The 24,789-nt window shown below is 58.2% G+C and overlaps 1 protein-coding gene across 4 annotated transcripts in view; it reads right to left on the reverse strand.

Moving 5' to 3' along the window:
• KCNH2 (potassium voltage-gated channel subfamily H member 2) overlaps positions 1 to 9,916 on the reverse strand; it is a 35,854-nt gene extending 25,938 nt beyond the window's left edge. The window contains exons 1-2 of one of the 4 annotated variants that reach the window (XM_070788410.1): positions 9,572 to 9,910; positions 6,511 to 6,741 (exon numbers count right to left, since the gene is read on the reverse strand). In XM_070788410.1, coding sequence (XP_070644511.1) covers positions 6,511 to 6,741; positions 9,572 to 9,647 — 307 coding nt within the window. In that variant the 5' untranslated portion in view covers positions 9,648 to 9,910. Of the gene's footprint in view, positions 1 to 6,510; positions 6,742 to 9,571 lie in introns of all 4 variants that reach the window. The other 3 variants (XM_070788411.1, XM_070788415.1, XM_070788414.1) reach the window with 3 other exon arrangements.
• Positions 9,917 to 24,789: the final 14,873 nt, after the last annotated feature.

Here is a 24,789-nt window from a genome sequence, read left to right on the forward strand (position 1 = left end):
TCCCTGGCGGTCCAGTGGTTAAGAATCCACCTCCCGATGCAGGGGGACACAGGTTTGATCCCTGGTCGGGAATCTACATTTTGTTCTATTAACCCAAATGTCCCAGGGGCTCTGGGCCTATTGCTGCCCCACATGGCCGTCTGGAAGTGAGGTGGGAGTGGACTCTGGTCAGAAGCGGGGATAGAGGGGTGCAGTCAGTGAGGGCTTCCTGAAGGTGGTGGCTGGGGGTGGGGGTGGTGTCTCAGCCCTGGGAAGAAAGAAGAGTCTGAGAGATAGATCCTGGAGGGGGAAGGCCCTGGTAGGGGGCAGGTGCAGTGGATGGGTGGATGGGGCTTGGGGAGGACAGGGCAGTCGAGGCTGGGTGGGAGGAGGCAGCCAAGGGGCACAAGAGGGTCTGCGCACAGGGTGTGGTGAGGAGCACGCTGGGTGCAAACCAACAGGCTTCACATCAGAAGGGGCCACAGAGATCAAGCTTGGGGGTCCTGATTCTTCTAGGCCAACGTGATAAGCCAGACTGGGGTGGGGACCCAGTGCCAGGGCCTGGATGGCCCAGAGTGGGCAGTGGGGTTCTGTGCAGGGCAGGACTTGAGTGGAAAGAGGAAAATGGCTGGAGCTCCCACTCAGGCCCCTGCCAGCTGCTTGATTCCCCTTAGCCTTTCTGAGTGAGTCTGGCACCTGGGGAGGACCCCGCTAAGGACCACCTTCCCACAGCCTGCGTCCCAGCTTGCAAATGGTAAGTGCAGTCACAACAGCGAGGGTGCCTGCGACACTGCCCCCTGCCCCAGCTCAGGTCCCCCCATCCAGGCCTCCTGGGTCCATCTCTGGGAAGACTGAGAATCCCCAGATGCCATCCCTGTTCCCCAACAATGACGCCCCCTCCCCCGCACAGCAGGACTAGGGGACTGGCTGCTCTAGGTGGCCACCTCGGGCCACGTCTCCCTAGCCCACCTCCCTCTGGCTCTGATAGCCTCCCCATGCTCTTATAAGGTCCCTCCCAGCCTCGGCATTCTGTTATTCTAAGGCTCTTCACAGAAGGAGCCATCGCAGCCCAGAGATGGGAAGTGATTTGTCCAAGGTCACACAGCCCGCCTGTAACTCAGCCAGAGTCTTTCGATCATTCATTTGTTCAGAGAGCAGGAACTCAGCTCCCTATGTGGCAGACACTCAGTCACAATGGGGCACGAAAGAGGCCGCCGTCTGCCCTCCCAGAGCTTACAGTCTAGAGTGGGGGCATCGGACGCGGCAGCCTCCCCGAGAACTGTGAGCCGGGGAGATGGGGGTTAAGGAGAAGACGACACCGCCTGGCCCTCAAGGTGCTTCCAGCTCAGTACACACAGGACCGAATTTGGAGAGGGGCCGGATTGAGGCCAACCACGAGGCACAGCGTGGAGCTCTTTATGGGCCCTGGGCTAGGGACAGGAAGGGGCTTTAGGGGGACAGTGGTTCACCCCAAGCCTCCCCCATACTCATCACTCATGCCGGGTATCCTTCTGCATCCCCTCTTCTGGCCCTGACCCCATGGGCGCCTCCCGCCACATCAGGGGGGAAAGTGTCAGTGAAAGTCTTTCACAGTGATCGTGAGCCGTGTCCACACTCCTCCCCGCTTACAGGGCAGGGGTGACGTGAGAGAACGTCTTTATAAAGTTTCGCTCTCCACCCAGACGAGCAGATCCCAAAGGGAGGCCTTCCAAGCCCCCTCGGGAGGATGTTTAACTGTGAAAGGACCGTCTCAGGCTCTTTGAAGCCCTACCTCCCTGGAAGCCACCTCTGGGCAGAGAAGAGAATGAGGCTCACCCTGTCTCACGCCCCCCAGCTGGCCCTCCTGCTGCCCACGGCCCCCCTCCCCAGAGCCCAAGGCCACCATCAAACTCTGCTCCCATCCCAGACGCGCTCTGCACAAATATTTACATAGCTCCTCTCGGGGGCTCCAGCAGACACAACACGGAGGAGCCGCCCTCCCGACACTCTCCAGACCCCAGAAGAGGCCAGGAGTGGCCCACATCCTCGGTGGAGGCAGGCCCGCCTGGCCCCCAGGGTGGGGCTGGGACACGAAGCCCCCCACGCCGGCCAGGGCACCCTGCTCCGGCTCCGGAATGATCCCTGTCTGGAGCCGTGGAGGGAAAGGGCTGCTGGGCTGTGATGCAGCACCCCCCACCCAGCTCCCAGCCACCATCGTGCAAGGGCCTCATCTGCCCGACTCCAGCCTGACCCAGGCCCTGATCAGAAGGCCCAAGGTGGAGGGGGGCCCCCAATGGCTTCCCCAGCCCCCCAAGAAAAGGGCTGTCTGTGTCTAACCTCACTCCTCTTGGGCTCAGCCTGGTCAGCTCCATCTCAAGGACACAGAACACAAACCCAGGCACCAGCCTCCATCTAACCTGCCTGCCAGACTCAACCTATCCCAGGGCTCCCTCACCAACTACCCTGAGTGAGGGGAGTCTGAGGACCTGAGGATTGCAGCTTGGAGGGGACGGGGTGGCAGGGAGCAGGTGTCTGAGCTTGGGGCCATGATGGAGAAGGAGGTGTGTCACAGTGAGGAGTCGGCCGGCCTTCAGGGACCAGGGAAGAGATAATGAAACAGCCCGGGATATGGCTTCCCAGGTGGCTCAGGGATAAAGAATCCACCTGCAGTGCAAGAGACATGGGTTCGATCCCTGGATCAGGAAGATTCCCTGGAGGAGGAAATGGCAACCCACTCCAGTATTCTTGCCTAGGAGAATCCCATGGACAGAGGAGCCTGGTGGGCTAGAGTCCATGGGGTCGCAGCAGTTGGACATGACGTAGTGACTAAACCACCACCACGTGGCCAGTCACAGGAGGCCCAGAGGAAGTATCACTGGAGCTAGGAGTGCCTGCACAAGCACCTGAGGAGCTAAAGTGTGAGTCTGGGGACCGCAGACCAGTAGGCATGGGGCCACTTCTGGGGTTCTGGCTCACCACGGGTTCTGGGGACCCTGGGGAGCATGCTGGCCTTCTGATCCCCACCCCTCCCCCAGCCCACAGCTCAGCTGTTACAGTGGGGGCCCTCTGACCCTGTTACCATGACAACCAGCCTGCAGCTGGAGTGAAGAAGCCGACAGACTCTTCTCTAGAGACACCCCCATCCCCACCCACGCACAGGCTCCTGGGGACACGGGGACACGGAGACCAGGCCAGGACGGACAGAGAACTTGGAGCACCAAAAGGCGGAGGCCACCAGGGCAGAGGGACAGAGGCAAGGAGGGAGGCTCCGGGGTGCCGAAGTGGGGAGAGAAAGAGAGACAGCTGCGGGGGGAAGGAGATGAAGACCACAGGGACAAGGGCCGGCAGGCGGCAGAGACGGAGAGGCGGAAACAAAGAGCTCAGGGGACAAAGGAGGGGCCGTGCTGGAAGGGGCCGCCGCCCTCCGGGGTGGCCTGGAAAGCAGGTATGCCCCAGCATCGCTCCCTGCCCAGGTAGCACCCCGAGCCCAGGGCGCGGATGCCGGCCATCTGCCCGCCCTGCACTGCTGGGCCCTGCCCCCAGTTCCACCTTAATCCCCAGCCTGCCGTGAAGGGGCATGGACACAGAGCCAGAACACCCCCAGCACCCCGTGTTGCTCCCCCACCCTAGTCGGGCCTCCCCACCTCCTAGCAGTCCCAGCAGCTAAATAATGGGGCTGTCTGGCTCAGGGCCTTGATGCTACACAGAGCTGGGCTCGAGGCACCGACACAGCACAGCTGTCCACAGGGGCGCCTGCCAGCAGGAGGCCCTGCCCCCCTTTCCAGCCACCCACCTCCCTGGGGCTGGAGCTCAGGGACCCACTCTGCCCTGGACGGCCTGGGCAGAGACCCTGAGAAAGGCCTGAACAGAAACGAGAGGCAGCACCGGCCTCTCCTCCTCTGCCCATGCACCAGGCTGTGAGCTCACAAACAACACACACACGCGGCCCAGCTCAGGCATGGAGATCTGCCCAAGGGGCTGAGCAAAGGGACAGGGAGAGGCGGCAGAGGAGACCTGTCTGCACCCTGGGCCCCGAGTGCCAGGACAGGCAGGGGCCCACGTGACCAGAGGGCCCAGGCCAGACTGTTGGCCACCAGGAGACACCTGACCCCCATGGAAACTAGTGAGAGCAGAGAAGGGGACAGGCAGGCAGGGAAGGCTGGCACAGAACCTTCTGGGTCACAGCCCCAACTGGAGTAGGGAAATAACTGGGGTGGGGAAATAACTTGAACTTGGGTGGGAGGGCTGTTCCAGTCCCATTGTCTCCTTTGATTCACGGGTAACTTGACCTCTGCTTCTACAGTTTTTCCATCTGTAACTTGAGTAGACTGGATTAAGTGATCTGCAAGGTCACCCAGATTCCATGATAGCACCTCAGCAGAAGGGGTCCCAGGGCCATCCTCTCCCAAAGGAGCCAGCCTGGGGCAGGAGGGACGGAGGGCCAGCTCCTCACACACTACGGCGAAGACAGAGGCAGTCGGGGTGCCACCGAGGAGCCCAGCAGGCACACAGTCCCAGAAGTAGAAACAGGCCCGAGGCAATAACCAGCTTGGTCCATATCGCAGAATTTCTGGTGTGAGTCCCAAATCCAGGACTTATATATTCATTCTTTACAGGACACTAGCGGTTTGCACACTTTCCAAATAAAAGTGTGCATGCCACAACAGGCAGTCTATATAGACACACCTGTAACTATTGTGTGTCATTTTCAACGCATGACAGCACAGCAGAGTGGACAGGGCTCTGATGGGCCAGACATGGTTCCACTCCCAGCTCTGCATTCTCTAGGGAAGTTTCTTGGTGGAGGTGGTTTAGTCACTAAGTCGTGTCCCACTCTTCTGACCCCATGGACTGGAGCCCGCCGGGCTCCTCTGTCCATGGGATTCTCCACGCAAGAAAACTGGAGTGGGTTGCCATTTGCTTCTCCAGGGTCTCTTCCAGACCCAGGACTCAAACTTGGGTCTCCTGCATTACAATCAGATTCTTTATCTTTGTTTAAGGGAAGTTTCTTAATTTCCCTAAACTTCAGTTTCTTTATCCCACAAAGTGGAGAAAAACTAGCATCTACTTCCCAGCCTTGTGAAGATTCCACAAGAGACAGCAAGTGAAACAGTCAGCCCAGGGCCCAGTGCATAGACAGCACCCACTGACATTAGCTAGTACTAGATCGCCAGGCAGACAGATATAAAAGCAGACCTGCTCACCTGCTCTGATTAAGGTTCTGGGGAGATTTGAGTGAAGAGTCGGAAGGAAGACCCTACCTTCAGAGTTTGCATCTAATCTTCCCAGCCCTTGCCTCCCAGCCAGCATGCCCATTGTGCTGTGAGCAAACCCTCTTCCACGGGTCCCCATGACCATATGCCCCTCTGATTCTGTCCAGGGATCTCACAGCTAGGCACGCTTGTGAAAGACCACCTGGGGATCTAAGCCTGTGCAGGGCAGTCTTAGTGAACCCTGAGCAAAGGCCAGGGGCACACAGAGGCTACTGGCTCAGTCTGCCCCCGGGGGCGGGGGCGGGGAGGGGGGTGGGGCGGCGACAGACAGTGCTGTCCACAGCGGGTAAGCAGGCATTGGGCAGGAACCCCTGGTCTGGTACCTTGCCCCATCTCCAGACCTTGCTTCATCCGGCTCCCAGGGGTTCAGTAAGTGCTGGTCACATACCACAGGGCAGCAGCACTGTGGGCAGCCCAGTGGCACCATCTGGAGCCCCTCCCCAGCCCCCTGCTACCTGTGGGTCCCCCAAAGCCTTGCTGCACTGGCCTTCCTGAGCAGGGCTGCACCCGGCCAGGGCAGGAGCGGGTGTGGGAGCAGTCCGGCCCAGGGCTCTGTTTATCCGCTCTCCGGAAACCCAGAGCAGCTGGGCGGGGAGGCGGTGGCTGAGCAGAGACACCTGGCGCAGGAAGGGGTGCAGGGCGGGGCGCGCAAAAAGATGAGACAAAGGGAACTGAGGTTGTGCGGAGAGGCACACACCTCCCGCCCAGGTGAAGCGGGGAAGAGACGGGGGACAGCAAAGGGGCGGCTGAGAGCCAACCAGAGTCCTGCAGCCCTTCCCCGCCTCGCCTCGAGGACAAGGCCCAGACCAGTCACCTGGCAGGGACTAGGGTGACTGGAGGCCTGTGGCCGGAGGTCAGCGCCCACCCACCAGCCTGGACTTTCATTACCTCCGTCCGGGCACGCATATTGCCATACCAGGGCCGTGCCGTCAAACTCCAACCCACCCAGCTCAACGCGCCCACATCTGCCCAGGGAGGAAGGAACCAGAGGCGCCAGACCACAGCCAAGCAGCACCCTGGCCACCCCATAAAACAATCCCAACATAGTGCTTGAGGCCAAGAGATCCAGACCGCCCAGCAGCCCGTGCCTCCCACCTGGCGCACAGGTCCCGGCTGGGGTCACGCCCACCCCCAGGCCCCGGCTGGGGTCAACGGCCGGGACTCCGGCCAATCTCTGGCCGCCCCTCACCCACGGCCCCGCCCCCACGGCCTTCCAGCCCCGCTCCCGCCATGGCCCCGCCCCTCCCCGCGGCCCCGCCCCGCCCCAGGCCGCACCTACCATCTTTCCGGTAGAAGGCGATCTCCACTTTGCGCTCCTCTGCGCCCAGCAGGGCCTGCGCGATCTGCGCGGCGGCCCGGCGCTGCGTGCGCGGCCCGTGCAGGAAGTCGCAGGTGCACGGCCGCTGCATCACCTCGGCCCGCGAGTAGCCGCACAGCTCGCAGAAGCCGTCGTTGCAGTAGATGACAGCGCAGTTCTCCACCCGAGCGTTGGCGATGATGAACTTGCGGCCTGGGGTGGGCGGAGGGGGGAGAGGCGGCGGGGATAAGCGGGCACGTGAGCAGGGACCCCTGCCCCCCGGGGTCCCCAGCCCTCGCCCGCTTTCTCTTGTCACACCCAGTTGCCCGCCCAGGGACTCCCCACCCCAGGAAGCACAGCGGGGCCTGGGGTCCCCAACAGGGGACGAACGCAGCTGTGCCCCGACACAGGTGCCTCGGCCGGCCCTGGCCGGGCGGCGCGCCCCCTTCCCCCAGCCGCCTGGCCCGCGGGCTGGCTGCGTGGCTTCCCCGGGCAGACTGCCAGCAGCCCGCCGCCCCCTCCGCGCGCCCGGGGCCGAGGCCAGTCTGGGCGGGTGTCGGCAACGCGTGTCAGCAGCCGCGGCGGAGGGATAAACACTGAGCCTAGAGACGGAGCCTGGGAAGGGCCAGAGATGGCGGCCAGCCTTCCCTTTTGCACTGGTTCTGGCTTCTCTTCCTGACCCCGGCTCTCTAGACTTGGACCGGGGTGGGGGGGCGGTGGGGTGGGGGGGCACTCCCTATCCCAGGGATCCCTAGGAAATCACTTCTCCAAGTATCAGCGGCCCCTGCCAGGTCAGCACTTCTCGGGACTTCTGCACCCACTCCAAGGGCAGTCAGGGACTGGGGAGTGGGCGCACCGACAAAGATGACAACGAGGAGGGAGGTAGTACCACGTGAGCACCTCAGCTCCCTTCTCTCATTTAATACTCTTGACAACCCCATCATTATCCTCGTCTTGTAGGTGAAGAAAGAGAGACTCCAAAGAAGTTCGTGCCCTCATCTTGCAGCCTGTAAAAGCTAGGGCCAGCTTTTGAACCTAGGTCTGGCAGAAGGTGAAGAATCAGCGGAGGGTCATGGGCAAAGGCCCAAGGTCACAGGGAGCAAGGAAAGGGACCTACAGCTCCAAACCCTGAAAACACCCAGAGCCCAGGGCCAGCTAGCATGTAAGCAGACAGACCCCGGAAAGGGGCTTTCCCATCAGGGATGCGAGGTTTTCCCCACTTTGGTCCCATCAAGGTGACTGCCCCAGTGGACCCGCTGCCGCTAGACTGGGGTCATTTCCTCCACACCTGCCCCAAGAGCCAGGCTGGTGGGTGAGCAGCAGGCAGGCAGCGGCACCAGCTTGTGCCAGGAAAGATGCTCTGAGGATAAGAGCTTTTTATAAACACAGAAGTTTCCGGCCAGTTTAGCCTTTAATGCCGGGGCTTTCAGTAGCAGTGGGAACCCTGCCCCCTCCCTTGCCAGTGGGCACAGCCCTCAGGCTGCAGCCCTGGGCGATCCCATGGGCAAGGCTGCTGCATCAAGAGCTGGCCTCCTCCTGCCTTCCTCCCCTCCCTTGCCCTCAGACCTCCAGGAAGTTACTTTTTGAAGTCGGGTCATCTTTAGGTCAGTTCCCCAGGCCCCCCCCCAAAAAAATTCCCCGGCAGCCCTCAACCCTAGAGGCAGGGTGCCCTCTCACAGGAAATGATCCCTGACTGAGCCTCCGTCTCCACCTGAGCCCAAGGCAGTCCTGGGTGCCAGCCCCACACGGAGATGGAAAACCACCTGGCCCCCACTCCCAGGCCTGGAGAGAAGAGCCAGTTTCTTCGAAGGCAGTCCCTACCCGCCCCCCCCTTCACTGAGCTCCTAGAACCATCGAGACAGAAAGGACCCGAAAGGCCCCTTTGGCAGACCCCCCTACTTCCCAGATGTGGAAGAGAATTGCTCAAGGTCACGTAGCAGTCAGTGGCAGAGGTAGGACCAGAAGGCAGGCCCCTAGCTCCCAGCCCAGCTGCTTCCCAAGCCCCCTGAGCCTGTGGGAAGGGAAGACCTGGCCTCAGCACCCTCCACCACAGCAGTCTCCTCCCCCTAAGGATCATCTTGTTCCTCCGCTTCAGACAATGCTGCCCATCGAATTGACCCCTCCCTTCCCCCACCTCGGTTACAAGCACATGTCGTCCTGTGCTCACAGGGTCATAGGCAAGGAATGTCACCCGCTCCCAGGGCCCTTGGCAGTCACACCCACCATGGCACATGCAGCCTTGGGGACAGACACACGCATGCCAGGAGGGTGCAAACACCCACACGCAGAACGTTCACCTAGCCTGGGACACTTCTGAAAACCTCTCCTACCATCCGGCATTAGGGCTGCTGTAGTCCCCACCAAGGGGCTCAGGACAGAAAAAAAAAACAGCAACATAGGGTCGTTGCAACACAGAGCCTACTTAGACCCGCAAAAACCTAGCCTGGGCCCTGGCTCCCTGTCACCTCCAAGGCCCAGAGCTCACAGCCCCCAGATACCTCCCCACTGCCCATGCAGGGTCGAACTCATGGGTCACACACACACACACACACACTCCCAAGACCACATGAGGCGCTGACCCTATATGCTTGGCTTCCAGTCTCCAGAAGCCATCAGGACCTGCACAAGCACAGTGGTATTAGGGTCCCAGAGTTCCGGCCAGGTACATTCTTCTGTTCTCGGTCCACACAGCCCCATTCACACCCAGGCCCCCAGAGTTAGATACCTGCACACTCCCATCCTACCTCCCTTCCCTGCACACTCAGGGTGTCATACTCACACACTCCCCCCCATCGATGGATCGTAGTCTAACCTGAGCCTCCTCCTGCGCGCCCCAACCCCAGGACCCTTGGCCCCAAGCCCACGGCCCCCCAGCACCAACCCCGGCCCCTGCGACCCCTGGTCAGGGTCTTGGGGTCACCAGCCACCACAGACTCACTTGCCGGCTGCACACGGCCCGGGCACGCCCCCCCCCCCATTGACTCTCCGGAGAGCTCGGCCCGCCCCCAGAGCCCCCTCCCCGCCGGCCCCCTCCCCCACTCACTCTGGCCCTCAAACTTGCGAATGATGGTGTCCAGAAAGGTGTTCTGCGGCGCGACGTGGCCCCTCCGCACCGGCATCCTGAGCCCATGGGCGGGCCGGGCGGGCCCCCACCCACCCCGGCCCGGCCCGGCCCAACACAGGCTTCGGGTGGCCCGGCCCGGCCGTGGTCCCCGCACCCCGCGGCCAGGCAGAGCACGGGCGCGGCCCGGACTGGGTTGCGGGCGCGGGGTCCCTCCGCTCGGCGCCGGCTCTGGACCGCGGGCCCGGCCTGAGCTCCGGCCGCCCGCACACCTGTCTGCCGGCCCCAGCCCGAGCCACGGGCCCCGCTCTGCCGCGTCCCCGCGCTGCGCTCCGCCCGCCCGAGCGCGCCGGGCTCCCAGCTCCCGCCCGCCGCGCCGACAGCCGCTCCGGCGCCCGCGGCTCGGGCTGCGCCTGCGGCTCGGCCCGGCCGCGGAAGGGTTAACGCGGCGCGCGCCCCTCGGGCTCCGGCCCCCGCCTCCCGGCCCCCCTCCCGCCCGCCGCGCGCCCGCAGCGCCGCCCTCTCCCCCCACACACCCCGCGCGCCCGCCCTTCCCATTGGCTGAGCTGGGCCGAGGGCTCCCCCCCTACCCCAGCCCCTTGCTCAGCCCCGGAGCCCCCGGGACTCGCGCGCCCCAAGAGGGGGAAGGGACCCTTAGGCAGGGGAACCGTGAAGACAGGTGCGAGGGCCGGCCTTGAGGGCGCCAGGGAGGAGACGGGGGCGGGGAGGAGGGGGTTCCGCCCGCGCCCCGCTCTCTCCTGGAGAGACTGAGGGACCTGACCTCTCCCCTAAGGGAGAGGGCCGGCCCGGACGCCCGGGTCCCCCACCTCGCCGAGCACCGGCTCGTATACACACGGCGTGCGCCCAACGCCCAATGTCGGCGACACGGGCGAGGCCTGGGCCCTGGCGGGACGAGGCCAGGGTCAGGGGAGACCCGAGAAACGTGAAGGGCCAGACAACCTGGAGAACACCCGGCCACCGAGATCTGAGATAAGGGTGCATGAGATTGGGGGGGCACGCACCCAGGGTATGGGTGCTCCCCAACACACACACACACAGCCCTTTCTGGGGGTGATTTCAGGCTCTCCTGCCCAAAGAGGGGCATGGTGACAGCGGTTTCGGCCTCCTCGCTGCGGAATCAAAGAGAGGCCCCCGAACGCGAGATTCCAGCCTTGGGGATCCCCTTGTGCGAAGGGCCCGCCCTCCCGCTGCAGCGCGGGGCCGGCGGTGCAGGCCCAATCGGCAGGCTCGGGGCCCTGCGGCGCGGCGGCTGCCCAGCCCCTCGGAAAACCCTGGCCCAGCCGCAGGCCCCTCCCCGCGGCCAGCTGGCTCCCTCCAGCTGCAGCTCCCTTATTTAGGCAAGGAGGCCCCGGGATGCTCAAGGGCAAGGCAGGGTGGCCGCCGCCGCCTGCCCACCGCCCGCCTGGGTCTGCCTGAGGGTCTCCGGGGCGCAATGTCCCCGGCCGGAGCGACCAGGCAGGGCCTCAGAACGGCCGGGGCCGGCAGGCGAGTGTTGACAGCTGGGCTGGCCGGCGGGGAGGAGTTGGCGAGGGAGCCGCCGCCGTTCGCGGGTCCCCTCCCCTGCAGCCCAGATCACAGACCGGGCGAGATGGATGGGGCCATGTGGGGGGCCCCTGAGGCCTTGCAGCTGCCTCTGTCCTTGGAGCAAGGGGGTGGGTCTTGTCACCGGGGAGAACCATCATGGCATGTGGGGGGAGGGGAGGAACAAAGGGCAGAGGAGGAAGCAGAGGCTGGAAAGAGACAGGCCCGGGGGAACAAGGTTTTGCGGAGGCCACCCTACCTAGACTTTCACCTTCCACCGGGGAGCAGAAAGAGGCAAACCCTGGGGGCCGGATGGGGCCACTAGCCAGCAGATGACACCCCTTTTTAATTTGCTGGTGGGTGGGCAGTGACTCAGGGAGGCAGCCAGTGGGAGAAAAGGAGGTGGCTCCACCAGCTGATGCTAAAAAAGACCAGAGGCTCTTGTCTGTACAGTCATCCCCTCAGCCCTCACCACCTCCGGCAGCTTCCTCACTCGCCCTTCAAGGTGCCCAAGGCCCTCGGTTGCACAGGCGACCTGTCTTCGGTGACCCGGCACGAGGCACATCCATCCCTCAGGGTGCTGGGAGGAACCCAGTCAATGACTGACTACCCCCTAGATGCTGCTTTGCCAGCCCTAAGTCTAGGGTGATCCACCTCCAACTGGGGTGTCTTCCCCTCCAGGTCAAGGGACTGAGAGAGTGAGAACGGGCCTGCAGTGAAACTGGGCATGGGGGAAGAAGTGCAAGGGACATCTCCTCTGGCCTGGCCAGCTGTCTACCCTGAGGCTCCCGTGTTCCCAGGAGGATGAAGGAATCAGAGAGACCAGTGGTCCTCCCAACAGAGAGGACACCAGGCACAGGGTAGCCCCGTCCTGTGCTTAGAGACAGGCAGGCAAGGAGAGAGCTGTGGCCTCAGGCTAAGGAGAGGCCAGTCTTTGTCTCTCTCTGTCTCTGTCTCTCTCTCACACACACACACACCTCACTCAGAAGTCACAGCCAAATGCAGGTTACTGACTTCCTGGAGGTCGAGCAGGAGAGAGCCTGAAGGCAGCCCGGTGGAACCATCCCCGCAGCCCAGGACAGGGATCAGGAACAGAGACTGTGAGATATGGAGGAGCTCACGGCATAGACACCCTTCCTGCTGCCACAGGTGCCAGGCCCCCAGGAGGTCAGGGGCAGCAGAGGAGGTGGTAGAGAAGCCGCCCCCACCCACCCACCTCCACTGACCCCAGTTTCTGCAGAGAGAGGAAAGTGCTCAGCCTTAATACCTGAGCCACCAGAATCCGCCCCACCCCCACTGGGGCTCACGAAGCCATTTGCAGGGATGAGTTCTAGGAAGCATCCTCCCCCACCCGGCCTGAGACCATGCAACGGGAGAGGGAACAGGCTGCACACAGACAGTGAACCACAGAGCCCTTCTCAGCTCCTAGAAAGAGACAGCGCAGGAAGAAAAGTCTTTGGACAACATCCTGCCCACCTCACTCTCTGCTCCTGCTCAGTCTGAGGGCACCTGTCCCTGGAGACAAAGAGGAACTGAAGCCTGCTCCAGCTGGTGAACCCCTAAGGGACAGGCCAGGCGAGTTGCAGCGGGCATGGGGCCCAGGAGAGCCAGTGACAACCACCAGGACCAGGGAGCAGTTCCGGGCAGGTGGGCGCAGGAAAGAGAACTCAGAGAACGGGGCTTCTCAGAAACCCGGGGCAAGAACGCAGAATGCAGAGCCGGCCCTTGCGGTGCGGGGCGAGGGGGGGGGTGCGGTAGGCATGGATAGCACGTGGGGCCTGGGTTTCTGTGTGACTGGGTCCTGAGAAGGAAGGTATTCTCAGAAATGAACAGGGGTTAGAGGAGAGGAAGGTCAAAGAAACAGCACATTTTCCCTCCAGAAATGGGTGCTCAGGGCTTGCTGAGAGCAAGAAGAGAGAGGGAGGGACCCACCACAAAGCCCTGGCCAGGAGCCAGAGCTCCATCCCTGCCCGGCCATCTGCAGCTTCACCCCCAATGATCCTGTCACCCCCAGCCACAACCAAGGTCTTCTCCCACCCACCTGATAGCCTCCATGGCTGGGACTTTCCCCTGCCATGGTGCTATCCAGAGAAGCAAGCACGGTACTGGAGACTAGGGTTCAGGACACCTGACTTTCCATTCTGGTTCTGCTACTAGTCACGTCAACAGATGTTTGCTGGGGCCTCCTAGGTACTGGGCCCTCTGCCAGGTGCTGTGAGGGACAGAAGGGACAAGCCAGGTTCCCTCCTCCAGGGATTCACAGTCTGCTGCAGCTTGAAGAGGCAGTGTGCAGACAGAAACTGTGCAGTCTGCAGTAAGTGCTATGGGATTCCAGGGAGGTGGCGATCACCTCCAACTGGAGGAGTGCGGCAGGGCCCGGTGAAGGGGCGAGATTCCAGAACAGGTCCTTGAAGACCGAGAATGTGGGGCAGATGGAAGGGACAACATGAACGAAGGCAGAGAGTGGAGAGTGAATTCAGGTTCAGGGACAAAATATTTCAGTGTGGTGTCTGGAGCGGTAGGCTGGAACCATGAGCAGAGGGCTGAGGAGTATGGGTTTTATTGTGTGTGCAGAGGAACAGTGGTGGCACCTGAAATGTATTGTCCTTGAGTGTAGAAATCATGTCTGTTTTCATACATCTCCTAGCATATGATCGGCATCTAATACAGATCCATTGAATTAATGAAATGTGTATCATAGTTTGGAGAAACAGAGGCAGACATAAGGTGTTTCAATCATCCCAAACCTCAGTAACTTAAGTCAATGACAGCATTTATTTTGCTCATGGGTCTGCCATTTGGACCGGTTCCACCAAGACCACTTGTGTCGGCTCCACTCAACCCAGGACTGAAAGGCTCATTCACTCACATTTGGTGGTTGTTGCTGGCTGTCAGCTGGGACCTCAGGACCGGGGCCAGATTGCCTACACGAAGCCTTTCCTCGTGGCTGCCTGGCTTCCTCACAGCGTGGTGGCTGGGTTCCAAGGACAAGTGTCCCCAGAGAGGTCCAGGCAGCAGCTGCACCACCTTCAATGACTCAACCTAGAAAGTCACACGACATACGTTCTGCCATAACGATGGCCCATCAGATTCAAAGGAACACAGACCCCCTCTTCTCAATGGAGGAGCTGACATAAGACAAGCGCGTACAATGGATCTGTTGGCATGACTATCTTGGAAAAGTATCACCTGCCACATGAAGCTGTGCAGCAGTCCAGGGAAAGATGTGGAACACTTGAACCAGGTCAGAGGTGATGGAAAGGGGCCTGTTGCCTGTGTAACTATAGGAGGATCGCTAAATCTCACTTTCCTTACCTGTAAAATGAGGAGACCAAACAAGCTGATCTCTGAGATCCCTTCCAGCCCCAAGAGTGAGTGATTCTTTCCTTCTACACAACCACATTCCCTACCCACCAATCCACTCTCCATTTGCCCTCCTTACCCATCTCCACCTCTACTTCCACCTCCAGCCTTTGCTCTCTGATCTTAGGAATCCTTGAGACCATTGGTTACTCCGCAGCTAGGACCTTGGCCCATTCTACATGTTTATTTCAGACTAAAAATAAGTGGAGTGGGAGATACCTCAAGGGCAGGTGAGAAGATCCTTAAACCCATCCATCTCTCAGTCCACCTTGCTGTGTATTTCTCACCGTGGGGTCTTTTAAAAACAGACAGATGTATGATATGGACCCCCACCTGCAAGGGGGTCATAATCTAACTGGGGAGGGAGAACCAATGAACCTGAAATGAAAATGATCTGGTGTGACGCTGTTCTACTGACAACATGTTCGAGGGAGTCCAGAGGAGAGAGGGCTCTGAGGGCGCCAGGGGAACCAGGAGGGCTTCCTGGGAGAGCTGAGCCCCCCTGGATTGGAAGACTTCTCTCAGGCACAGAGGAAGGGAGTGAACATCTTCATAAGGCAAGATCCCCATAGTCGTCAGGTGTGAGTCCTCACACCGATCTACTTACTCCCAAATGAAAAAGAGGAGGGACCAAGTTAAGTTTATTCTGCCTGCGAACTTAACAGCCATCTGTTCCTTTGATTAAAGAATGGGGCTTGGCCTCCTCAAACACAAGAAGGGACTTAAGTGAGGCTCTGAAGCTCAACAAGTACCGGAAGCTCCAGAATTATTATATAGGAGGTGCTAATGAGGAGGGGGAAACCTGATTATAAGGGGGGGAGGCTAGGACACGTGTCTGGAGGCTGAGTTTTCATATGTTCTTTTAAAGTGTTTACTAAGCACCTACTATTAATACGTACCTGAAACTGTTGTAGGATATAGTTGTTATTGTGGCAGTTGTGAAACCATGCCATCAGATTTTGCAGAACTAGTGCACCGTTTTGACATAGATTGGAGGTTTATTTTAGGGTGTCTTTGAAAAATATTAAGGAGCAAACCGGCTTTGGTGCCACTCTGCCAGAGAAGCTGGCCTGGCAGGCAATCCCAAGCTCTCTTGGCTGCCCAGGAGCTCTGTCTCTGTCCAGGGTGCTGAAAGCCCTTCATGCCAGGCTCAGCAAGAAACCAGCAAGGGCAGCTCAGGTGACCAAGACCGGGGCTCTCCTCCAGAAAAAAGTAAGTTAAACAGTCCCCCAAAGCCATGGAAATGTTTCTGGAACTGGTCAGTAGCTCCAGGAGGCAGCATATGATGAATCGAGAGCTGGCTTTGCCAATCAGTGCCTGGAAGCCTCATCTCATTTCCATATGACCAGAATGGGCCTTCCACTCTCACCCCTACACAAGTCATCAAGGAAAGGATACGAATCCTCCTCTGAGCTTTACCCTTGCAACTCTTTCCCCTGAAGATTTATGGTGCTTTATGAAATATTAGAGCCAGAAAGAAATAACGTTCATGTTTCAGATGAGAAAACAGATTCAGAGCAGTACAGACCCTTCCTCGAGGTTATGCTACAAGTGAGAAACAGAAGCAGGTCCTCTAGATCTCAGTCAAGGGATTTCCTCATGGCATATACCAGATCGGGTATACAATCATACACCACATACAGTAAGAGCTAAAAGAAATTGAGGGGCTTCCCTGGTGACTTACTGGTAAAGAACCCACCTGCCAATGCAGGAGACACAGGTTTGATCCCTGGTCCAGGAGGATGCCGCATGCCAAAAAGCAACTAAGCCCATTCACCACAACTATTGAGCCTGTGCTCTAGAGACCGGAAGCCCAACTGCTGAAGCCCTTGCACCCTCAAGCCCATGCTGCACGTCAAGAGAAGCCACCATAATGAGAAGCCTGCGCACTGCATCTAGAGAGTAGTCCCCTCTCCACAACTAGAGAAAAGTCCACGCAGCAAAGATGAGGCACAGCCAAAAATAAATAAATGAATGAAATTATTTTTTAAAAAAAGAAATTGAGAATTCAAGGTGTGTGTGAGAGAGAGAGAGAGAAGATACAAGACACAGAGAATTCTAGATACAGATGCGGCTATGTCAGCTCTCCAAAACTATTCCCTGTTCATTCTGTTAAATTCATCAGGCAGAATTTACAGCATCGGGACTTCCCTGGTGGTCCAGTGGCTAAGACTCTGAGGTCTCAATCCAAGAGGTAGAGGTTCGATCCATGGTCAGAGAATTAGATCCAACATGCTGCAACTAAGACCCAATGCACTCAAATAAACAAAATAAATATTTTAAAAAAGAAGAAGAAGAAGAATTCATAGCCTACCCCAGCTAGATGGTAGGGATGAGCTTTGGAATGCTAACCCATCACTAGCTCCATATCCTGAATGAAGGGTGTCCATCCCACCCCATGAATCATCAGGCGACATGAAGGACTGGAGAAAAGAACTCAGGTCCAACCAAGTCCCCCATTCCAACATCTCCCCAATCTACTCACAAACAAATATCCTTTCTATGCATCCCATGATGTGAAGAATCCAGCCCCTGGGCCTGAAAAAGTTTGTAATTAGTTAGGAAGAAAAGATGCTTACACAGAAATAGACAATATTACAGGAGCCGACTACAAATAATGGCAGCCAATTAAGATAAGCCGCATGGTCCAAGATCGCAAGTACTAGGTACTGGTGCAAACCATGAAAGCTGTGACTTCAGAACAGGGAGAGATCATTTTAAGGCTGGAAAGGAAAAGGAAGTCTTCACAAAGGAGCAAGGCTTAAGGGGAACTTGGCTGAGCTGAGAACGGCAGTCAGGACACCTCATCTCTGTCCCTCTAGAGAACATCAGTCCAGCATGGGCCCTTCTGGCAGGAAAACAAAGTTGGTGATGCTCTGAAAGTGACAGCAGACGCCGATCACGATTACGGGGGCAGGGGCCCGGAACGTCCAGGAAGACAGGATTCTTATCTTTCTCCCCTGGAAATAAAAAAGCGGAGGCTTGGAGGGCTCCCTCTTCTGGATCCACAAAGCAAAGCACCATATAAATCAGGCTCCTCTAAATCATGGGCTTCCCAGGTGGCGCTAGTGGTAAAGAAGCTGCCTGCCGGTGCAGGAGACATCAGAGACAAGGGTTCGATCCCTGGGTCTGGAAGATCCCCTGGAGGAAGGCATGGCAGCCCACTCCAATATTCTTGCCTGGAGAATCCCATAGACAGAGGAGCCTGGCGGGCTTCAGTCCACGGGGTCGCCAAGGGTTGGACATGACTGAAGTGACTGAGCACGCATGCACACAGAGCAGGGGTGTACCAATTCCTACAGCCGCCTAGACTAGAACTAAGGAAGCCAGACAACAGAATGAGGACCCAGGAAAGGCCCAGGTCACCATCGACAGCAAGTATAACAAGAATGGCCCGTTTGCTGGTAACTCGAAGTCAATTCAGTCAGTTCAGTCACTCAGTCATGTCTGACTCTTTGCGACCCCATGGACCACAGCGTGCCAGACCTCCCTGTCCATCACCAACTCCCCGAGTTTACCCAAACTCATGTCCAGATGGTGACTGCAGCCATGAAATTAAAAAACACTTACTCCTTGGAAGGAAAATCATAACCAACCTAGAAAGCATATTAAAAAGCAGAGATATTACTTTGCCAACAAAGGTCCGTCTAGTCAAGGCTATGGTTTTTCCAGTGGTCATGTATGGATGTGAGAGTTGGACTGTGAAGAAAGCTGAGCGCCGAAGAATTGATGCTTTTGAACTGTGGTGTTGGAGAAGACTCTTGAGAGTCCCTTGGACTGCAAGGAGATCCAACCAGTCCATCCTAAAGGAGATCAGTCCTGGGTGTTCTTTGGAAGGACTGATGCTGAAGCTGAAACTCCAATACTTTGGCCACCTGATGAGAAGAGCTGACTCATTCGAAAAGACCCTGATGCTGGGAAGGATTGAAGGCAGGAGGAGAAGGGGACGACAGAGGATGAGATGAAAGTCAAGGGGCTTGTGATCTGGTTGGGAGGAAAGGAGAAAGACAAAACGACTGAAGATGTACCAGGGCTTGGGATCAGGGTCTCTCCATCTCACAAATCAGAAGCGAGGATACAAAGTCTTCTCTTCCACTCTGATTTGGAGAGAGAGCCCGTCCCTGGCTCAGGGGCACCTGAGAGGAAATGGAAGAGATGCTGCCCTGCCAGTCCCCAGCGATTGTTGCTAAGGAATTTCCATGCTGGGCACACTAGATGCTCAAAGTCCTCGTTCCCTAGAGACCCAGAACCACACCAGCAACCACACCAGGAAACTGGGCAGCCAGAGGGATTGAAGGAGAGAGGAGGAGAGAGGAAGTGGGTAGGGCCTGCCAGGCTGATCCCCGACAACCACCGCTTCTACGTAGGACCCCCATGGTCGTCCATCAGGAAACCTCAGCCTGACCCTAAAAATACCTCATTTTCACTCAGGATCTCAGGAACAAAGGGCATTTTCTAGTCCCCAGGGATGTGAAAACATTCATTTCCACCCTGATGTTCTTGGTCTACGTTAGCTTTGGAAGGGGCAGGGAGCAGAAGAGAAGGCAGGGAAAGGAGTGAGCCGCCCCGGGTCACACTACCTAAGGGCATGTGCACACGCAGACACACATACACATGTGCATACACACACACATCATATACACACACACACACACAGTCACAATCAACTGTGGCTGAGAAGGAAGAGTCTAAACTTCAAGGAGAATCAAGGAGACACCAGGTTTCAAGGCAGGGGTGGGGGGAGGTGGGGGAGCGGGGGTTGGGGGGAGGGACAGTGGGGAGCGGGGAGGGATAATGGGTGGTGGGGATGGGGTTTCTAAGGGTGGACTGGTCACAGAGTCATCATCAGGGGCTTCAGGTTTATGCAGACGAACCACTCCAGGATCCCAGGGAACTAGTGTGGACCCACCACCCCGGCCGGGCACACGCCACAGTCCACAGCACAGCCGGGGTCTCCCTGAGGGTCTGAGGATCTGAGCCCAGGCCTTTGCAGCAATCTCTTCTCTCCAGCTCTCTGCTGCCTCCATGTGGCGTCCTCAGGAAGGGCTCGCTAGATGGCTGCCCTGGTGCCCTCCAGGAGCCCCTTGCGGACAGACAGCATCTTCCAGGGCCTGAGCCCTGAACACCCCACACCCTGCCCATAGCCCCCACCACCACCCCCAAATACCCAGCTTTCTGCCTTGCAGTCGGGAAGCTCGGCCAACCTCTCTGCTCCCAACCTCAACGTGAGTTACGTTCTGAGAGTCAAACCCACCCCACCCCCAGCAGCCTCGGGGGAAGGGGGCCCCAGAGGGCTGCCTGCTCCTCCCTCACCCGCTTCCAGCTTCCCTCCCCTCCTTTCCCCTCGGCTCCCCACCCAGGCTTGCCAGCAGGCGGGAAGGAAACTGCTCATAGCAGGGAGGGTGGGGCACTTCCACCTCACACTGAACAACCCCGGGTTGGGCTATAAAGAGCCAGGGTCTTCCGCTCGGTCCCCCTGCCAACGCCACCACCCTCCACAGTCCCACAGCCCCGAAACAGGCCCCCACCCCCAGCCAGGGCCTTCCCTTCCTCAGGGTCAGGGCATCCCGCTCCCAGCCCCGCAGGGCTTCCTTCTCTGAGGGGGAAGGCAGGAGTAAGGTGGGTTGCCTTCTGAGGGAGCAGCAGGCTGGCTTACTCACCCACCAAAGGGTCTCTCACCCTCGTGGATCAGGACTGATGGGGGCTGGGGGCTGGGGGCTGGGGGCTAGGGGCTGGCCTCCCCAGGGGCAGAAAACACAGCCGCTGTCAGGGCTGGGGATCCCAAACTGATCCTCTCCAAGTCCATTCCTGCTCGAAATCCCAAGTAAGTTAAGACAGCCAGTGGGAATTTGCTGTATGACTCAGGGAACTCAAGCAGGGGCTCTGTAACAACCTAGAGGGGTGGGATGGGGAGGGAGATGGGAAAGAGGTTCAAGAGGGAGGAGACAAGGCTGATTCATGCTGATATTTGGCTACTCCTTGGAAGGAAAGCTATGACCAACCTAGACAGCATATTAAAAAGCAGAGACATTACTTTGCCAACAAAGGTCCATCTAGTCAAAGCTATGGTTTTTCCAGTAGTCATGTATGGATGTGAGAGTTGGACTATAAAGAAAGGTGAGCACCCAAGAATGATGCTTTTGAACTGTGGTGTTGGAGAAGACTCTTGAGAGTCCCTTGGACTGCAAGGAGACCCAACCAGTCCATCCTAAAGGAGATCAGTCCTGAGTGTTTGTTGGAAGCTGAAACTCCAATACTTTGGCCACCTGACGGGAAGAACTGACTCATTTGAAAAGACCCTGATGCTGGGAAAAGATTGAAGGTGGGAGGAGAAGGGGACGACAGAGGATGAGATGGTTGGATGGCATCATCGACTTGATGGACATGAGTATGAGTAAACTCCGGGAGTTCATGATGGACAGGGAGGCCTGGCGTGCTGCGGTCCATGGGGTCGCAGAGTCTGACACGACTGAACAAAACTGGTGGCTGATTCATGTTGATGTATATTGCTGATTCATGTTGATATTTGGCAGAAAACAACAAAATTCTGTAAAGCAATTATCCTTCAATTAAAAATTTTATTTGGAAAAATGAAAATTCTTAGAAATTCCCTGGCAGTCCAGTGGTTAGGATTCCCTGCCTCCACTGCAGGGGGACCAGGTTCAATCCCTGGTCGGGGAACTAAGATTCTGAAAGCCATGCAGTGCAGCTAAGAAAAAATAAGTTAAAATTCTCTCCCATCAACGGAAATTTCAACTCTGCGGATTTTGAAATTTTTGTTTTTTCAGCAATTGCTCTTTTTTTTTGGCCATGCAGCATGTGGGATTTTGGTTTCCCGGACCAGGGATCGAACCCACACCCCCTGCAGTAGAAAGGCAAAATCTTAACCACTTGACCACCAAAGAAGTCCAGCAACTATTCTTTAAAATGCAATTGCTAACCTAGATGGTGGAATTGGGGGAGGACAAGGGGGAGGGGATATGTGTATGGTGGTGGTTTAGTCACTGAATCATGCGACTCTTGGAACCCTGTCGACTGTATCCCAGCAAATTCCTCTGTCCGTGGAATTCTCCAGGCAAGAATACTGGAGTGGGTTGCCATTTCCTTCTCCGGGGGATCTTCCTGATCCAGGGCATTGGCAGGAGGTCTCCTTTGCAGGCAGATTCTTTACCAACTGAGTCACACGGGAAGCCGGATATGTGTATACATATAGCTTATTCACTTCACTGTATGGCAGAAACTAACACAACATTGTAAAGCAATTCTACCCCAACTTCAAAAAAAAAAAATGCAGTTGCTAAGAAGAGTAATAAGCCACTTAGACGCATAAGACTTAATGCCCACTGGGGATGGCTGGTAAAGATCAAGGCAGGGTCTACGGGGAGATGGGAATGACCTCAGCCCAGAGGTGGGAGGGTCAAACGATCAAGCATGCCAGGGTCTCTGGATGGGAGCTAGGACACGTGGGGCAGTGCTGGCCAAAACTCCAGGAAATGCAGCCAAACAGAAACTCCCCTGCGGCAAAGCCTCATCTCTGGCTTTCTCTAACTCTACTTTTTCTGTCTCCCTTCCTAAAACCCCTGCCAGGCTTCCTCTGCCCAGACCAGTTCAGGGCCCCTGGTCCTCACCGTCCATGCAGCGGTGCTCCACTGTCCCCAGCCTCCCTGGCCAGAGAAGGCCCCCTCTTGGCACCATGACCTTGCCCAGTCCAACCCGCTCCTTCTGCCCATCGAGACCCATGAGCCTCAGCCAATTTCCTGCTCAGTGGCCCCTCTCCAACTGCCTTGAGAACATAGCTGCCAGGCCTGGACAGCTGCAGGCATCTGGAGCTGCGCAAGCCAATATCCACAAAGCACCTACTTGGTGTAGAAGACACAGGCCTGGTAGAACCCCAGAGGAGCAGCGCTTGCCCTGTTCTTCCAGAGCAACACAAGTTCATTTGGAAGAGAAATCTGCCCGGGAACCGCCCCTGGGAGGAACCAGGACAAGAGATATTCCCAAGGCCCGGGGAGCCTGGAGAAAGGGGCTGGTGGAAGCAAGGAAATGCAGCGGGGCCATGCATCCTCTGGGAAGCACACCCAGAAGGAACTGGAAGCAAAGGGATTCATGCCTGTGAAAGATAACAGGGAGGCAAGGGACAGGACACAGGTCTGACATCTGTGGGAGGAGAGGGGAGAGAGGACTGGATGGGATTGGCCTCGAACCACAGCGAGGCCTGAGATGGTCTCAGCAGGCCAACAGGAGCACCGCAGGAAGGCAGCCTGGAGAGACCCCCGCAGTGGGCAGCAGTGCTGAACCCACGTACCTCGGGGGCCCAGGGACCCTCTGAAGCCCTGCAGGAGCAGGTGGTCTTGGGCTGGGTGCTGGGCAGTCTCAGGTCATCACACCTGCTCTTCCTGTCGCAGGTCCTCCCCGGGCAGGATGCCTCCGGGGCAGCTACGGCTGGGCCACGAGGAAGGAAAAGAAAGATCTCCCTTAGTCGGAGGGCTAAGGGAGAGGGCATGAAGATGGCGTAAGCAAGGGCCCGGGGGCAGGAGGTCACAAGGACTGTTTGGAAACTGTGTGGAAGCCCGTTGTCTAGAACAGAGGGTTGTGAGTGGCACAGGAGGGGAATTGAGGCCCGGGGTCAGTGTGTCAACCTTGGGTTGAAGGTTTCAGGAAGGGTCAAAGCATGAGGTCGGCCCTGACTTTGAGGTGGATCTGGCGGCAGTGTGGAGCGCAGATGGGAGGGGAGACCTCGAGGTCAGGAGTCCACAGGGAAGGGCTGTGGCCAGGGCTGCAGGCGAGAGGTCGTAATGACTTCAGCATCTGCGGTTCGTTGCCGCTTTGTCCCTGGGGAGGCCAGTCACAGCTGTTAGCTGGCATCTGGAAAAAGGAGTCATTTTCAGTCATGTGCATTGTAGGTGGTGGCTACATGGGAGCCAGAAATGGGGTCCATCTGTTTCTGCCGTGGTGGGGAGAATGTCTGAGAGGTAGGGGCCTGGACCCCGTCTCCTGCCTCCGGTGGCAAGTGGGGTGGGGCCTCGGGTTTCAGGGCCAGCGGAGGGGTGGCGGTGGGGGGGAACAGGCCCAGTTGAACACAGGTCTCATACTTCTGAATCTCACCTGCCCCCTGGCTGAGGGAGGGGCAGCAAAGTTTCTGGGAGCCCAGGAGGTCAGGCTTGTCCAGGCATACAAGGGCCCCCTCACCCTCTTCCCTGCAGACCGGCAGACCCCACCTTCTTGGTGTGACCCCAGAACTCGCAGCACGGCCCGTTCCTTCCGGTTGGTCCGCCTGCTCGCCCCCCACCCAGGCCCGCACCCATCATATCTTCCACTGCTTTTCGAAGGAGCTCAGCCAACACAAATCTACATGTTTGTTTGTCTGCCTGTCTGCCTCTCCCGGTCTCTGCCCATCCCAGTCGCTCAACTTCTGTTTCTTTCTCGCAGTTTCTCTTGGTCTGCGTGGTCTCAGATCCATGAGGCTGGAACCCCTGTAGATGCTGAAGCCCCAGTTTACGGCCCTTCTCCAGCCCCTAGATGGCTTAGAACTACAAACCCCAGCATGCACTATGGCTCATGGTGCCTGAGGAGTGTCTGAGTACACCACCTGCATTCTGGGAATCATAGTTTCCCTCACCCCACACGCTTACCAGGGATCCATGGTCTCCCCAGTGGGCAGTCCCTGCCTCAGCCCTGACCGCTGGGTCTATCTGCTGACCTACCCCCCACCCCCACCCCGTGGGGAAGCATGCGTCACTGGATGACAGGGTGGGGGGTGGAGGCCCTGGATCGCAGCTTCCTGCCCTTTTGTGTCCCCCAACTTGAGTCACAGGGGGTGGCGGGGTGGGGCGGGGGTTCCAGGAAATAGGGGCCGGGAGGGAATGGAATACCCTAATGCCAGACCCAAGGACAAAGGGTCAGAGCGCCCTTGCTGGGCCTGTATCCCCAGGAACCCGAAAGGACTCAACAGTAGGAGTCCAGGAGTGCTTAGATGTCGGCAAGGTGGTCAAGCAGAGCCCTGGGGTAACCCTAGCAGTCCCTGTGGTCACTGAGAGCAAGGGACTTGTTGTCACCTGCTGCGGCCACAGTGCCCACCTTCTGCTTGACGCCTCAGGGTGAGGCAGCAAGGGCGAGGTGGAAGGCCTCCCTTCTGGTCAGACACCCCCACAGGGTTCTTTCGGGCACTCTGGCTAGCCCACCCCGCCATCCCACTTCACCCCAGTCCCTGCGCTCTGGCCCCAGGGTTCTGCCAGACACCTGGGTTCCCCCTTATCACCCTCCTTCTCAGAGCGGAACCCAGGCGTCTGGCGCTC

Source organism: Bos indicus, chromosome 4, assembly GCF_029378745.1.
Source record: "Bos indicus isolate NIAB-ARS_2022 breed Sahiwal x Tharparkar chromosome 4, NIAB-ARS_B.indTharparkar_mat_pri_1.0, whole genome shotgun sequence".
NCBI lineage: Eukaryota > Metazoa > Chordata > Mammalia > Artiodactyla > Bovidae > Bos > Bos indicus.